This window comes from Polyergus mexicanus, unplaced genomic scaffold (genome assembly GCF_030449975.1).
Source record: "Polyergus mexicanus isolate NDT 795.1 unplaced genomic scaffold, iyPolMexi1.0 SCAF_8, whole genome shotgun sequence".
In the NCBI taxonomy this organism is placed as follows: Eukaryota; Metazoa; Arthropoda; class Insecta; order Hymenoptera; family Formicidae; genus Polyergus; species Polyergus mexicanus.
Genome location: NW_027223328.1, coordinates 10686523 through 10704421, shown reverse-complemented (window position 1 = coordinate 10704421; position 17899 = coordinate 10686523). Strand labels below are relative to the sequence as shown.

General features: G+C 28.2%; 2 protein-coding genes across 5 annotated transcripts; one reads left to right on the top strand and one right to left on the bottom strand.

Moving 5' to 3' along the window:
* The first annotated feature begins 799 nt into the window (after nucleotides 1-799).
* On the top strand, nucleotides 800-7338 carry LOC138935677 (gustatory receptor for sugar taste 64a). The gene is made up of 10 exons (XM_070300439.1): nucleotides 800-835; nucleotides 3263-3564; nucleotides 3914-4145; nucleotides 4554-4689; nucleotides 5288-5490; nucleotides 5837-5928; nucleotides 6017-6228; nucleotides 6494-6662; nucleotides 6804-6893; nucleotides 7240-7338. Exons 2-10 carry the CDS (start codon nucleotides 3340-3342, stop codon nucleotides 7303-7305), a joined length of 1425 nt encoding a protein of 474 aa, XP_070156540.1. The 5' UTR covers nucleotides 800-835; nucleotides 3263-3339; the 3' UTR covers nucleotides 7306-7338.
* LOC138935676 (gustatory receptor for sugar taste 64f) lies at nucleotides 6485-15681 on the bottom strand. Of its 4 annotated transcripts, none has more exons than XR_011447269.1 (13): nucleotides 12987-13269; nucleotides 12438-12499; nucleotides 12198-12345; nucleotides 11911-12029; nucleotides 11606-11800; nucleotides 11254-11363; nucleotides 10757-10927; nucleotides 10363-10517; nucleotides 9945-10107; nucleotides 9592-9681; nucleotides 9251-9343; nucleotides 8199-8332; nucleotides 6485-6649 (listed from the first exon to the last, which is right to left on the bottom strand). XR_011447269.1 is itself a non-coding variant. In XM_070300437.1 (13 exons), the coding sequence occupies exons 2-13, from the start codon at nucleotides 15067-15069 to the stop codon at nucleotides 8318-8320; spliced, it is 1410 nt and encodes a 469-aa protein (XP_070156538.1). In that variant the 5' UTR covers nucleotides 15070-15138; nucleotides 15614-15681; the 3' UTR covers nucleotides 8038-8317. The 4 variants fall into 4 exon arrangements, 3 of the variants coding, with proteins under 3 accessions (XP_070156538.1, XP_070156539.1, XP_070156536.1); XM_070300437.1 differs by lacking the exons at nucleotides 6485-6649; nucleotides 12987-13269 and adding exons at nucleotides 14981-15138; nucleotides 15614-15681 and having other exon boundaries at nucleotides 8038-8332; XM_070300438.1 differs by lacking the exons at nucleotides 6485-6649; nucleotides 12987-13269 and adding an exon at nucleotides 14981-15305 and having other exon boundaries at nucleotides 8038-8332.
* Nucleotides 15682-17899: the final 2218 nt, after the last annotated feature.

The following is a 17899-nucleotide window of genomic DNA, read 5'->3' as shown; positions in this document are numbered from 1 at the left end:
ATCATTATATTTATTAATCATTTAGCTATCACATTCAAATTTATAAATAAATTTTTTTCTTCTTTTACACAAATATTTCTAATATATCTACTTTATAAAATAGCAAAATAATAAGAATAATGATCATCAAATTTCTAATCAAGTAAGCAAAATATGTAAAACAGCTAAAATAAATATTTCTCATTATTAATTAGTTATTATTTTATTTATTCGATATACAAACTAAATCTTCTGATTTTATTTTTGATTGCTTAAGAAAAATAGTAAGGAAAAAATCTTCGAGTAAGAATAGATTTAAGAGAAAGGATTAAAAAACAGGGTTGAAAAAAGTAAGAAAAAAGCTTAAGAATTATTTAGAGAGACATAAATTTGAATATTTAAAATCGTGTATATATATTTTTATGTGTTTTCTTTGGATTTGAAATCTTTATGTACGGCGATCAATCTATATTAAAGTATCAAAATGATCGATCTCATGATCCAAAGATCAAATGTTCAAAGAAGCTCAAGATAATCGTTTATAAGTTACATAAAAAGAAAAATAAAGCAATCAATACGACTCTGGTGTCGTACACGCGCATTGTATTCTCAATAAAGATCCGCGTTTGTATTGTAAGTGGTATAATCGACTATCTGATCGGACATGCGTCGCACACTCTGCGTAGTCGCTCTTAATTCAAGTCGGTCTTTGCTCGCTAGTGCACGTCGACACACTCGTGCGGCGAGTTTATTCACGATCATCAGGGAAATTAATCTATTTCTTATATAGCCATTATCTGTATTTGCGGATGAAAATCACGGTTACAAAAGTCAGCTACGAAAAACAGGATTTCATGTGGGTACAAACTCTGCAAAATTCGAAAATATTAATTTCGCAGAATTTTGAATTTTGAAGAATCCGGAATAATTAAGGAATAATTAAAAGAGAGAATTGTGATTCTTAAATATCGCTTACGTACTTACATGTAAAAACTTTTTCCGTTTATTTCTAATTAATTCTGATTATCATAAATTCTTTGATAAATCTGATTCAGAATTGAAAAAATTGAGAGTCGTGAAACATTTTACATGTACTAAGATTTAAATAATTGAGGTGGTTATTTAAAACAAATTTAGTACATAAACATATTTACTTTTTCATACTACAGTTTTTCGTAATTACACTTTGTAATGCATGTATTTTGTATTTTCTTAATATTATCTTCTTAATCTCAAGAGAGTATGCAATAATAGTTTTAAATGCAAATAATTTAGAAATCTATTTTTCTCTTAAGATGCATTTAGAGTATTTAGAGAAATACTATATGTACATATTTAATATAAAATTATATTTATTATAGCTATTTATAGCTATGTGTGATAAATAGATAGCTTTTATATAATAAATTAATTTTTAATTGAAACATCTAAACATTTTAACACGTTTACGTATTAATAAATCTAAACCTATAAACATATGTCAATACATTAATGTGCTATGAAAGAATTTCATTGTGAAATTGATAATTATTTATGTTGATGTGGAACTGAGATTAACTATAAACGATTGATAGCAATCAACTGTTGAGGTCGGTTAATATATAATGAAAAACATAAGTTATGTAAAATATGTTTGAATAATATCTGATATCCAGAACACGATATATGTGCAATAACAATATGCATATATGTATATATATGTGAATGACTGACATAAAACTGACATAAAAACAAAACCATGAAATGTTAAAATATATAAATATATAATAATTCTTCTATATTTCTTACTTTTTACATTGATTTTTTTAATCCAATAAAATTATAAAAAAGAAGGATTATAATGATACATTGATTTTGTTGCATATATATTAAACATTTTTCAGAAAAGTGATAACTTTTTTATTTAAAAATATCTGTATGTTATCCAATGTAAAAAATGACAACCCGGAAAAAAAATCCATATATGTATAATCAAATATAAATATAATTATATGTAAAATATGTCCATATATAAATTTAATATGTAATTGTAAAATATACATATATAATTCTATAAATTAATATAATTTTTTCTTACTTCTAGAATTTTTTTTTTTTTTTTTGTTTTAAACGATGCTAAAATTATTTTTTTCTAATTATTTATTCAATTATATTCTTCTTATTATTCTTTTTTTTTTTACATTTGGAAAGAAATTATACAAAATAGGGAAAATATAAATGAACATATATTTTATATATATTTGTATTTAATTTTGTATAGACTTTTTCCTGAGAATATTAATGAATAAAATACTAATAATAAATATTGATAAATAAAATACTGATAACATAAATAAATTTTTTGTTTTAGAAATATTTTTTTATATATTTTTACAACTGCACGTAAACAGAGATACACCTATACTCACTATAAGTTACCATTACTTTTCCTACACTTTTCAGTTTTCACGAGTATAGATATACGCACGTGTTATTTTATAAATCTTAGTGTTAGTCTTATAATGGAAGTTTATGGGCAACATAAGACGTACTTGGAAAATGCATCGGGATAGCCACTTCATAGCGTTTGATCAAAGTTATTCGAGAAGATGAAGTAAGACGTTGCACCTGACGAGCGAATCGACTATCCGCATCAACATATTGAGTTTATACCCACGCTAGACAAACGGTCAACCCTTTCCTGTGATGAAATGCGATACCTCTTTTATCTGTTAAAACATGACGATAATTAATTAATTAAGTCATATATGTATTATTTTTAATGTGTGTGTAAAAACACGATATAGCTATTTCATGTCAGAATATAAAAGAAAATCGAAATACTCTGAAATTTCTTAGACCTTTAAGACTATTTATGTTAATTTTCATAATATGTTGTGCTACAGTATTCTAAAATACATGCAATTTTATATCATTGGACTATCCATGCATATTGAGTTTTATTATGCGTATTGTCGTATTAATTTTCATTTGGTAGCATTCAAAAACGTATACAAAACTGAAATAAAATATGTATGCGTGTGTGTATGATAAGCAATTACTTAAACTAATCTAATTAAACTAATTAAAATATCATTTAAAATACACATTGCATATCATCGTATTGCATGCATACGAAACAGTTGCATGCTTTGGTTGGTCCTTTTCGCATTTTGTAACGAGTATGATGCACATTAAATATCGTGGATGTTTGATTAATAATTCTCTAAGCGCTCAGTTTAATCAATTCTGAGCAGAATAAACTCTCATAAAAACTTGATAAAAAATTAATCGATTCAACTAGTTATCAGAAGTTTCCCAACGGAGAACTATCTATCAGGAGTTTCCCAAAACGTGGAGAATTCCTTAAACCAGAAAGGCATGATGTTGAAAACAAAACGGATACTCACTGCGAGTTATAATAGAACCAGCGCAACTTGCCAGAAATTGTTACCATTTCTAATGCGTCAAAGAAAAGACAAGACGAAGAGAACGGAGACCGAATTTTCGGAATCGCGTCCTCCTGGTCCGCCGAGGGTGCGACCTTTTCTTCACAACGATTTATTGAACAAAATTTCTCGAATCTCTGTATCCGTAAACAGTAATGTGAGTATCACAAAAAGACTCGATACTTGTCTTATATTGTGTGAGATATACTATACTCGTGTTAAAAAAAAGAAAGCGTATATCTATAAAAAAGAAGGTAAAAACAGGATAATAAAATAAAATTCTAAGAAATAGAAAAAGATTCTAAAAAAAATTAACGTTATTAACATTATTAACGATACGTTTAAAAAAATATTTGAAAGATTTCTTTTGGGATTTGGGACATTTCTTAGATGTGTATATGTATGTGTATGTGGCAGCTAATATATATTATATATATATATATATATAATGTTATACATATATAAAAAAAATTAAAATGATATTGAGAGAGAAAATTTTTTTGCAGGATCCAGAGAGCTTCCAATGTGCAATAGGGCCGATTTTAGGATTTGCCCAATTATTCGGAGTCTTGCCGGTTTCAGGAGTACGCGCGCCGACCCCGTTAAACCTAAAGTTTGCGATATTTTCATTACGTACTGCCTACGCCGTTTCCATAACTATGATGGTGTTCGTTATGGCGATATTGGCGATTATGCACATGATAAGGACGTTAAACTCTACAATTTTCGGAGTGCAAGGTAAACAGAGATAAGTCCCTTATATGCTTTATGTCGCATCTATCCTATCCAGAAAGCAGCATACATTCATTACATTTTAAAATGAATAGAAGTACATAAGTAATTTCTGTAAACATTAATTAAAGTTAATTGAAATTCAACAGATCCTCCGATTGTTCCTAGAAATAAGAAAATAAACTATAGATAAGAAAATATCAATTAGGAAAAATAAGAAATAAATTGACTTTATCTTTTATTTTCACGGGAATGAAAGAGATTATTTTCTTAAAGTTAAAATCTTATAATTATATGGAAATAAATGAAAAAAAGATTGCTTATTTTTATCGACATATTAATTATATGTTATCTCCGATAGATGTACCCTTTTTCAGCAAACTCTAAATTCTTAAAACCGTGATTGGATTTTAGGAGGAGTAGCAGCTGCAACGGCAGGCGCGGTATTTTACGGGGACAGCGTAATAGCCTTAATCGTATTTCTCTGGCTGTCACCGCGTTGGATAACTCTTCAACGTGATTGGAGAGCTATGGAGCAATTTATAGACAGGTAGATATTAAGGAAGATTTTTCCAGAAGATTGTTGCACAGTTAACAGATCGATAAGAGCACTTGTACATTATGCTTGCAGAAGTAGAAATGCATAAACTCAACAATCAACAAAAGATTGCTATCGCAGATTTGCACATTCATACGCGATGACAAGCATATGTTACGAAAACAATCGCAATAAAGTATCATCGTTTGAATTCTTTTGATGTTTTCGTGATAAATTTTAAAGCAGTCGGAAACAATTTTGAAGCAAATCGTATAATACACTATTATAATTGTTTCGCGTCGTGAGTGTATTCCAATTTTTATTGCTATAAATATGATATGCAACAATGTTAAAATATATGATTCATAGCCATTTATAGCATCAAAGTCTGATATTATCAAAATATCATCGCTTGTAATCTTTGCTTCAGCGTAAATGTTTAAAAATTGCCTTCCGCTTCAAAACTATTTTCCCCTATCTTTAGAAGATTCTCAATAAAAATCGATTGCTTCTTATCGAGAATATTGCTTTTAAATTGATTAATTTTTCATTGTCTTATAAAATTTAATAAGTAATGAATAATGAGCGTAATGTAAAATCGATTTTACAGTAATAAAATAGAACGACCGAAACTTCGTTGGAGATTCTATTTGATAACTGCTTCTATTCTACTCTTGGCCCTTGTTGAACATATCTTGAGTATAGCAATAAACACGAAGAATTATGATTGGAGTGGCAATACGAAGAATACGACATTTCAGCATTTTCTGCAAATATATTGCATGTCTTCTCATGCGTTTATCCTGGAAACACGTAAGCGCGTTGTGTTACATGAATTATATGCATAATTCCTAAATCATCATTAATTTAAAAGTATTATCCACGAAAAATTACGTAACGATTCCAATTGCAAGAAATATATATAAGAAATATATTCAATAGGTAATAAAAATCAATTTAAGATATTTAATTCGTGCATAGAAATCTACTTTCCTTTAATAATAATTCTATTTATGATTAAATGATTATTTCTGTCAAATAATTACAATTTATACTTTTCTTGCAAAAAATTTATTCTAGAATCGTTGTTCAAATTTCTTCTCTTCTAGATCTGAAAAATTTTGGATGTTTTAAAAATATAAAATTTTTTTATTTTCAGTGAGTTATAACTATGCGCTTGGAATTTACATTTTTATCATCAGTAAACTGGCAACTTTCACATGGAACTTTATGGATGTTTTCATCATGTTGGTAATAGAATCTTGATTAGAAACAGTTTTTAACTTAATCAATTTTATTTTCAATTTTATTTCTTTAATTCAATCTTTTGAATCTTTAGGTGGCTACCGGCTTAGCCGAAAGATACAAAATGTTGAACAAGCAAGTTATAACTTCGAAGCATAAGACAATGGATTGGGGTGGAATTCGCGAAGATTATGCTGCTCTTAGTTGCATGGTGAAGAAGGTCGACAACGATATCGCACCCATAATCCTCCTGTCATTTGCGAACAATCTTTATTTTATCTGTTTGCAACTACTCAATGGATTGTCGTAAGTATATAACATAATAAAAAAGAGCAAAATCAATTATTATTAATTAACAGCCAGATGAAGTACAATTGTGGATACTACAATATTAATAAATGGATTTTTACTTATGCAAAAATTATATTCTCTTATTTAATAATAAGATCATCTTATTTAATAATAAATAAATCATAGATGTAAAACTGATATACAATGTGTAAAACTGATATAATCTGTTAATATAAAATGCAAATATCAATTTCTGTTTTATTTTGCTTGATCCGGATAGTCAGCCAGCCGGCAGCTCCATCGTCGACGATATTTATTTCTTTGGATCCTTCATATTCTTAATCGGTAGGACGGTAATCGTCACTCTGCTCACTGCTAAGATCAATGATCAAAGCAAAATGGCATTACCGGCTTTGTATACTTGTTCAGCTTCTACCTACAATACAGAGGTAAATAACTCACAAAAAAATGATATAAAGAAAAAAGACTCGCCACAAATTCCTCTTTAAAATTGTTTAATTTTTACAATTGACAATTTATTTAATTAATTCGTTGCTTAAAATCCTTCCTTATGAAGATTCGTTTTACAGACAGAAAGGCTGATATATCAACTCACTACTGACGACATCTCGCTTACGGGAATGCGCTTCTTTTCCATTACGCGGAATTTCATGTTAGCGGTAAGAATAAATCATTTTTCTACAATATTTTCTATATTCAATATACGCAATAACTTGAATAAAAAAATTAACTCTATAATTACATAACTTTGTGATTCGCGTGTAAAAAGATTTATACGAAGAAGATTTATTCGCAAGCATCATCTATGTATTTATATACTCAATTTAGCAAATTAATCTTCAGAAGCGAGAAAAAAATCATCAAAATTCTTATCATACATTTTGCATTATATGTTATATAATACATAATAATATTCTTTTTTTCAGTATATTATAAAGTTATAATAAAGTTATAATTGATAAAGTTATAATAATTATTAAACATTTACACCAAATTCACTTGCAGGTAGCTGGTGCGATTGTAACATACGAAGTCGTGCTGCTACAATTCAACATCTCGATGAATGTATGAATATGTAACAATGTAACATGTCATTGAAATAAAATGTTATAACTTACAATATTAGATAATATAAAATAATATATATATATATATATATATATATATATATATATAACTATTTGTATTCATTGAAAATATATAAAATTGACTAAACATGTTAACTAAAATATAATTTAGTATTACATAAAGCCTTGTTATAAAAAATTTGTTATAATCTACAAATAATTTATAATAGCATTTCTCTGAAATTATATCCATTTTTCAGAAATATATTTTGTAAGAGAATATTAATGCAAGAAATATGTGTAAACTGTCATTTATCATGCATAATAACAGTAAGATTATTAATAATAATAACTTATTATATTGCAAGAAATTTGTTGCTTTGGCTACACATTATTTTAATAGCTACACATTATTTTGTGCAATACATTTTGTAATATAAATAATTTAAAATTCTCATAAATTATTACTTAAATATAAATGTAAAAGCCAAAATAAAATATATCTCTCTCTTTTATATTAGATTTTACATTAATATTTAGATAAGTACATAATTAAATATATTATATAAAATCCCCTTATTCGATCAATTATTTCTATATAAATATAATTATATAGAAATAATTTTTTTATTAGAATTTTTATTATCCCTCTCTTCTTTTTTTATTAGAATTATCCAAACAATATCTGTTGTATAAGATTTTTAAGTATTATATTTAAATATTGTTTATGTGTGTGTGTGTTTGTATGTTTAATTGTTCATATGTAATGTTTAAAAAATTATTGCAATAAATATCAATCAAACTGTGAAAATAATAATACAGGCTATTGCTATGTTAGATTTTACAGTCGTATTAAAACATACTACAAAATACATATACATATATATATATATATACTTTCCACCCATTTTTGCAGATGACGGTATGTTCTCCGCATTTAAATGTAAAAATATGTAACAACATAATTAAATGCTGATGAAATATCCAGTTCGCTTTTCTCCAGAATGTAACTCGGGTTATGTTTGATGAAACTATAACAAAAAGTAAATTAGAAAATAAAAACATATAAAAAGAATACCAAGTAAGAAATATATACTGCGCAATTCTACGCAGGAACTAGAAATAACATATTTTCACAGAGAAAAATTTATTTACCATATAATCCGCATACTTATCTTTAAAAAATGTAAAATTATAGAAAACTTGTCAGAAGTAGGATAAAAATAGAAGATAAAAATATAATAGAGATTATTTATTGTGCGCATAAATAAATCCCATAAGATATATCATATAAAAATTATAAAGTAGTAATAAACTCTATTATGCAAAGAAAAAAATATTAAGATATATAAAAAATATTTGAGAAAATTAGTTTAAAAGACAGGAAGAGGCAAAAAGTTACCGGATTAAATTGCAACAATATAATGCAGTTTAGAATTTATTCAAGATAGCATTATAATAGAATTATACGATTTATAGTTAATATAATAATAGATTTGTCAATAAAACAGATTAGCAAATTTCAAAATAAATATCTGAAGTCATGTAGTAGTTTCCAAATAATAAAAACTGTCTATATATATATACACATATATATATACAAAATATAATAAGATTTAACAAAAATTAGATTTAATAATGGCTCATAAAATACATAAATTTGATTAAATAGCTATTAATGTGAGAGTGCCAGAAAAAATAAATAAATATATTGTATAAATAAGTGAAATATGTGATATAAAAATGTGTAAATAAGTAAATGAATGTAAAGTCTACACACAAATTGTGAAATATAAAAAGAGCGAGCTGTAAAGAATTGTATTTATAAGACTCCATAAAATATGCTTATTGCGCGACATTCTTCACAAGACTTGCGTGACTTGCAGATGTAGAAGCAGATATAAATGGTTGAAATCCTTATAAATCTTTTTAAAAGCTCTCTACCTCACCTCGCAACTGTTCGTAATATTCGATTGGTCCACTTGTTGAACGGAGTTAAACTGTACCAGAACCAGTTCATAAGTCACGATAGTTCCAGCGACCTAAATCATCATATGTATAAATCGAATACAAAGATATGTTAAGGATATGTCCAATCATAATTTTAAATTAATTTAAATTGTCTCAATAATATTTAGAAAAAGAGTTCTTTTATTTTTTTAAATCAAATATAAAATGTTTATATCGAATAAAAGTATTTTCATAAATCGTTTTTTTTTTTTTTTTTTTTTTTTTTTTTTTAAAGAAGGTAGAATATAATAAATTAATGTCACGATAAGATCATACTTACGGTTAGCACAAGGCTTCTCGTTACGGAGAAGAACTTCATTCCCGTCAAGCTTATATTATCTGTTGTTATTTGCGTCAAAAATCTAGAGACCTGCGCGACATTTTGCAAAAACTTATGTACAAATAAAGAAAGAATTAAGAAAATTAATTTTTTTTAATAGCATGCTACTATTTTCTTTTATTAACTAATATCACACATAATTTCTTAAATCCCTCTAAATATTTTTTGAGACAGATCATATAAGAGAAAATTTTTCTTTATAATAAAATATTTCTTTAATTTGTGAATAATGTTAAAGACTGCTATCAATTATGGGTTGATGATTAAAATTATAACAATATTTTGCGACAAACCTCGTTGCTGTAACTAGAACCAGAGACACTGTACAAAATCGGTGCTGGCAAAAGAGACTCGTCATGAACGGAAGCCACGTACAAGGATACCGCCATTGTTCTTGTTAGTAAAAAGCCGAAGGAGTAGCAATAGTAGATCTTCCGCACGACACCGCGTATTGGGCTGTTAAAAAAATGAGCACACAACTTTATGCGAATTTACCTAAAATCTTTTTTTGCCGTAAATTCCATCTTTTAAAGGCATCTTGCATTAAACGAAATTAATATTAGCATAGAAGCATGGTAACAATTGTAAATAGATATAAATATAAGTGAAAATTTTTAGATTCGTTTTTAGAAAAGACTTTCTGTTCAGAAAAAAAAAAATAGATTTTACGTAAAAATGAGCAAATATTAAAATAGTATATGTTAGATATACTTGAAAGAAAACAGCAGTTGGATGCAGATAAAATATAAATCGGTAGCGAAGGACAGAAGCACGATGCACGAAATGTGAGAATCCACTCTGCGAGTCAGAGTCGCCAAATGATTATAGTCATTTCTTGCTTCAGCCCACCACCACTCCGGCATCGCCTTAATAACAATATGATGTTAAATTATTAATAGCAATGTGAGTTGTTAATATTAATAAAAGTAAAGATTTCAAAATGTAATCGATTTTTCTCGCAGATAAGTTTATAATATTGCATGTTACTTAAATTAATAAAGATATAATATATACGATGATATCTTAATTGAAAAATATAGAGATGTTATTAATGTTCTTACAAAAGAAAACGAATATTGTTTGTTATATTTCTCATATACTTTACCTTTCCTCGTATCGAATAGAGGCGACTATTCAATTGTCTGAATTGATCCGCCAGGGCTATACTAATTAGAATGAGAAATAGATCGACAAAGTTCCATGAAAATGTACTAAGGATATTTATAGTTTCGACCAGGATTCCCTTCCAGAGACTGTAGGGCGTTTTTGAGAAGATCTATACAAAATTTATATATAAAATATAAAAGACCCATACAAAATTAAGAAACAATAATATTACACACCTTAACCTTAAGTTAATGATAATTGAGTTCATCACATTAATCGCTTTTTACGCAGCTTTAAAGAATCTTTTCTTTTCTCAGTTTATTATAATATACAAATAAAAATTAAAAGATTTTAATGCATTTATTTAAAAATATATAAATTTTATATAAAATGCAGTATTAAAAGTATAAATCAAATAATCTATTTAATATATCTATAATATATTAATTTAATATATTCATATATATATATATATATGTATATTTATCATATTACCTGAGGGAATTGCGTTTGAAAGTAAATACCGATGATGTCTGTATCACCGCGATGGTTTGCACATTCCACCGCATTGATGTATGCAGAAACGACAGAAGCGCTGTGTTCCACTATTTATAAAAATATTCGATAGAACATTTACTATATAATAATACAATATTTATCTTAACTAACTTTAACATTTGACGCCAAGTAAACATGTAATTTAAGTAAATGTAATTTATTAACAAGGTAATTTTATTTACAATAAATAAATTATCTTGATATCAATGATAATAATTGCAAAATTATATCAATGATAATTACAAGTGACTATGCATAATCCTTATTTTTTTACCAGAGTAGTACTCACCTAATGCGAGCAACATGACAACAACAGTTACGATTTTGAAACGAGTTGCGAGAGTGGTCTTGGAAATTTCTCGATATCTGGAAGCGAGTTCGCGCTCAAGTTTCTCCCAAGTTAACGCCAAGCAAGGCCACTGCCATGCCAATCGTACGAATAGGACGGCAGTCACAAAGCTCGTAATGTAGAAAACAAAGGTCGCTGATATTTGGGACAAATGTCACTTTTAGAAATGGCTCAACGAAGGCAATGTGTGTATGGCAATTCTCATTAAAACTATTACTTATTCATTGACTTACTCATCGACTTACTCATTTTGGTAGAACTTGTCCCTGTAGAGAGCATCCACAAAATATTGTAAACCGACATGAGGAACACTGCCAGGAAAACAATTATCGTATAGAGAATCTTCGGACTTCGCCATGTAAATCTGTGAGACATTCAGAGCACATAAGACTCGCAAAATTCGCAATCGAGAGACACAAAAATAGAAACACAGTATTAAAATCGAGAAAATTAAATCGCACACTGGATCTTCGAAATAAATATTTCCTAAACAATTTAATTACACATTGGCACAACGTTCATTTCTATCTACCGGAGATACGAAGCGTCCGATTTATTGACACCGCACACCGGAAACATGGAAAAATATTGGGCCAACATAATAATCGGCCTTATCGATGCATACAGACTATCAGTAGAAGGGTTGAAGGTCTGCGATGGGGGTACAACAGTCGCCAGCACTACAAATCGCGGCGATTAATAAAATAATCCACAAGTATTTTAAAATAAGTCACAAACGGTTAATGCGAAATAAATCTGGAGCCGAACTTACTTTCAGGTGCCACCATGTCGTTCTTTATAGGCTCGAACTTACGCAGGTTATTCTTGGGCGATCTGAAAAGAATTGTTCATACACTTTGGACATATCATTTATCGATAGCATTGCGAAATCGAATAATCGACATTCGAGATCACCCAAGTATATTTTTAAAAACAAGTCGATTTTTATACATAAGGCATAAGTAAAAATGAAACATACTTTTTTCAATCTCTCTTGGTAATGAATTAAGAGCGCAATCTTATATTGTCTTTTAACTAAAAATCTGTATTAAAAATTATAAATAAAAACCTGTGAAATGATATAAAATTGACAGACGTTTAAATCTATAATTTAATGTTGAAAAAATTTATCTAAATTTATCTAAATTGTGAGAAAATTTTCCCCAGCATTGCAACAGATGTTAACAGACAAATATGAGTTCTGCTTCTTCTCCCTTAGTTTAATTACGATTCAGTCTGATATCAAATCATATGCATCACAATTTTTTTTAACTTTTTTCTCAGTTTAGGAATTTTTTATCACTCGCTTTCGAAGACACACCTTACACAAGGCACGCTGCGACTAACGTTGTGTACGCTACACGATCGCATGACGGACAGAAGACAGAACTCGTTATTTCTAAGCTTTATCATACAGCGAAGTGACAGGGCGGAGGGTGCTTTATAAACATCGAAGACTCAATAAATGTCCACTTCGGACAGCCAGTGGAAACTCGAGACTGCCGAGACCTCGACGACGAGGCGCGAGAGACTCGCGCGCAAAGAGGGAAAAAATTCGCCTCCGAGAAAAGAATTCGACGTCATCGTGATACACTGTGATAAAAGGGACGATTAAGTTTATAATTCATTGTTCCAAAAATATATTTAATTTTCAAGAATTTTAGAAAACTAATTTCCCCTTCGAATAACTATTAAATTAAATTAATAGGAAACCTTAAAAAATTTATTGCAAAATGTAATTTTTATTTAATCTTTTCCGATATCTTTAATGATTTCAAAGATATTAAAATATAAATCCATTTAAAGAAAATTTAAACAATCTTTCTATCTTTGAAAAGCTCAATTTTTAAAATAACATTTTTGATAATAACAAAAGTTAATTATAAATTTACAATAAAAAAAAATACTTTGTTTGCATAAAATTTTAAAATTTTACGATAAATATATTATTGAACTTGCCAGTTACACTTTCGTATCTCAAATATTATATAAAATATTTCGTTTACGCACTAATAAATAAAAATAACTTCTCTTCCATCTTCTAATTCTACTTTCGATGTTATATTAATTCTGCGCGTATTTTATAGAAAAATAAATTCGAAATATTTTGCATAAATTTTCATATTTGTCGTAAAATAATGTAGCGGAAACACGCACGTAACGCTCGTGACACAATCCTCTAAATAATTAGTTTGATGTCATCTGTACAGTAATCAATCACCTCAGACTACGGAATATGTAAAAATCAATTTATGAGTTAAAGCGAAAAATTCTCAACACGCAGAACTTTTGTAATAGCTCGAGATCATTTAAATCGTGCAATATTTATCTGCTAGCAAAAAATTGCAAAGAAAAAGTAACATATACATAACAATATTCAGAAATTCTGCAAAAAAATGACAAAATGTTTAATTTATCTCTGTCAGGGAAAACCTTAAAAAATCTGTATAATAATGTTAAAATTTAAATATGCTATACGTTTATAACTTTACTTTTGAAATTAAAAATAGGTTTGAGCTAAAATTTTTTCGGAATGGAGGGGGGGGGGGTAGTGCAGGGAGAGGGGCCCCGCCCACGCGTAAATGTCATAAACAGTTCTTTTTTTATGAAAAAATAAATTATACACAGCATACTTTAATGTCAAATTTCAATTTATTATATCTTCTAAACCAATGCCGTCTCCTACTTATTTCTTGCCGGGAGAATTACTCAGAAAAAGCTCCCCTACAATATATTTAAATAGCGATAAAATCGAAGGTGTGTTTCCTTTTATGCGGTTTTATCAAAAAATCTATTATGCAAATAATCACATAAAGGCTGTGTAATAAGAATATTTGTCATAACTAATTCCAGAGCAAATTTAATCGCACATTGCGCGATTATTAATCGAGAATGCTCTGTCATTAAATTGAAATGTTTGCACATAGCAGTCTCTGTTAGAGAAGGCGTTTATTTGGGAATCATAATTGGTAAACCGATTTTTATTATATAGAGTGCTCGTTCACTCAGTCTTGCCTTCCCTAAACATTTCATCTCTATATCGCTACATTTTTTCTATTTATTAAATAAAATAAAATTGATGAAAGTATTTCTAACTTAATGAAAAAGTATATAGATTAAATATCATATTTGTAATGTGTCCAACAATAAATATTGAGAGAAAGTGATGCGTATTATATATAATATCTATTTCTTGTTTATTCTCTCTAGTGGTATGATAAAATAACATCTAATTGTGATACTTAAAAAATTTATAAATATATATTAATATAAGATATATAAATGTATCACAAAAAATGTTGATATTTAACTTACTGAACATTAATCATAACAGGATGCCAAGAGTTTGCAGGGTTCCATCGTGGATAAGGCATTTCAAAGACATTTCTTTTATCTTCGCTCATCTCTGTTATGTTATATTACAATGTTCTTAACAATAGACATTGCACGATTGAGAGTTTTTTTGCATTTTCCTAAAATCAAGTCAGCACATATTTCTAAAAATTTCAATAAAAAATAATGGTTAAAAAATGGTTAAAGGATTGATAAAAGTATCCTTTCAGATATAAATAAATGAAAAATAGAATCATGTAATTTGAGAAGCAATCAAATAGTATATTACAAAAATTGATCAAAAATGTTTACTCATTTGCCATAAAGTAAAAATTTTTGCAAAATCGAAAATTCCCAACTCTTAAGAAAGATTAAAAAGTTTTTTAAACTAGCCTTCACACATGTCGCCGCTTTCAAATTAAAAGCATGTAAAGACGAATAGCTATATGCCAATTTTTTTAAAGATTGAATAATTTTTATTTTTTTTATTTTATAAGAATTAGAGCTATATATCATTTTTGCGAATGCCTTAAATTTTGCCAAATAAAATCTTATCGATCATTTAATTCACGTGTCTTTTGCAAGGCGATAGCGTAATACATAATCGGAGAATACTTGACTATGTGGAAGATAGAACAATGAAGCGCGTGTATGTCGCAAAACAATGTCGCAGTACGCGTTTGAATGTACACTGACAGTCGTGGAGGAAACCGCTATAACTTATGCGCTTATTGTTTCTATCCCGCCTCTAATCTTTGCTTGCATAGGCCAGAGAAATAACAGCTTCCCATGTGCGGTTATAACGATTCGCACCTGTGTGTGTGGCGATTTGATGACACACTTGACACGAACCGCATTCATTGTCACTCGTAATAAAGAGGTACTCAACTCGCGTGCTTGCGCCATTTGCGATTTACATATCTGTAGTATTTTTTGTCTATAATTTAAATAGATATAATATATTCGTAGAGCTATATACCTGACTGTTATTATCTAAAATATACAACAAATAGTTTTTAAAAAAAATTTATAAATTATGGTAATAAATAGCAAATATAAAAAAAGTTTGCAATTAGATATTTTTTTTATATTATATTTTTTTTTATATCTCACCTAACAAAAAAAAAATCGTAAGATTAATGTTCTAAATACGAAATTTATGAGACAAAAAAAACTTTAGTGTCGAGTAATTTTATTTAACGCTAATTATGTGCGTTGAGAACGTATGAGGCTTTAGATAAAAGCTATTAATCATCGGCGATGATAACCGCTTCAAATATACCGAACACATCACCTGCCAACTTTCAGGTTTAAACGCATATGAATTGCGAGTTTTTGTGCTGTTTATTCAACGAGCTTAACGAGCTATTACATTTATATATATATAAAATGAAAGTATACATCCATCACTCCTTTCATCCTCGCCTATCAAGAATATATGAGCTTGCATAGCTGAGATAAGAACTCGATGTCGACCGCAATTCTGATACGCGAAATCTCTAAATAATTGATATATCCAATTAATCTTGACTACAGGTAAAAATATTATGATCCGCAACGTATACGTTAAACATGATTACTTGCAAATTCTATTTATGACATTTACAAGTATACATCTAAAAAACTGGATTTATTAATCAATTATTAAGATTGGCGAAGAATAACTATTACATAATTACAGTCATTTGATTAATAAATAAATCTATAAATTAATAAGATTAAAAAAAAAACATTAAGAAATTTGCCGGTTTATGCAATTTGGCTTAAAGAGTCAAATTCATTAGTTAGATTTAAAAAAAATACGGGACTTCTTTTTATATGGGATGTATATCTATAGAAATATACATCCGCGTTCCCCATAGATGCGTTTGGTATAATAATAAATTCAGATTTTGTAAATATGTACATTTAGAATATATTTATGCGACAATATTTAAACTACGGAAGAAATAATCGCATATTAATAATTAGGCTGCCGCCATTTTTTGCGGGTAAGTAACGTTGAACTAGTATCGTTAAAATGAATCACTCTGTGCTCTTTTGTGTGTATACATGTGATAGATCCATTTTATCTTTATTCCAGTCTCTCATTGGCATTTTCCTGTCCAGATATTTGCACGTGTGGACAGTCTTGTCTTCCTGACAGGCTGTGCAAACGGAATTTTTTCAATGTCGCTACACATGTACACATACATATACACCTGCGGTGTTTCCCTGACACGTACTTTTCCCATGCAAGTGTATATTGCAACTGGTCTTGCACATATCGGATCGACGGCCTACTTTAATATCTTCCCTTTATATTATGCGCGCGTATTAATGACATCGCATCGAAAAAAGAATAGAACTATTTAGTTTATTACAGTCTCTCTTAGAATTTTTGTTTTCTTTTTCTCAAATATTCATTATCTGATGAAAATTTTATCTTTTATACAATTATCACAATTTTTTTATACAATTTTTTATACAATTATCACATTTTTTATCACAATTTCAGTAAAAAATTATATAATTGTTGTCATCTTTACGATCTGATGCAAACTTTCCGATTTCTATTTTATGTACATCATATTTTATAAAAACTTTTTTATATAAAAATAAATAAATAAATAGAAACATATAATTGCAGCATAATAAAACAATAAGCTAAAACTAAATCTGTAACTAAATTTAATAAATATTTTATTTGAATAAACTTGTAGAATTGAGAATTTCAATATCGCAATCAAATTTTATATGATGATCGAAAGATATTTTTAATTCTGATTTCACTGCAGAATTGCAAGAGTTAATTTCAGTAAATGAAATGTTTGACTATACAACGAGCTTAAGACATCAATACTTCCCGTCTTACAAGAACAAGGAGATTACGACGATCAGGTGATGTAAGAAATTTACACG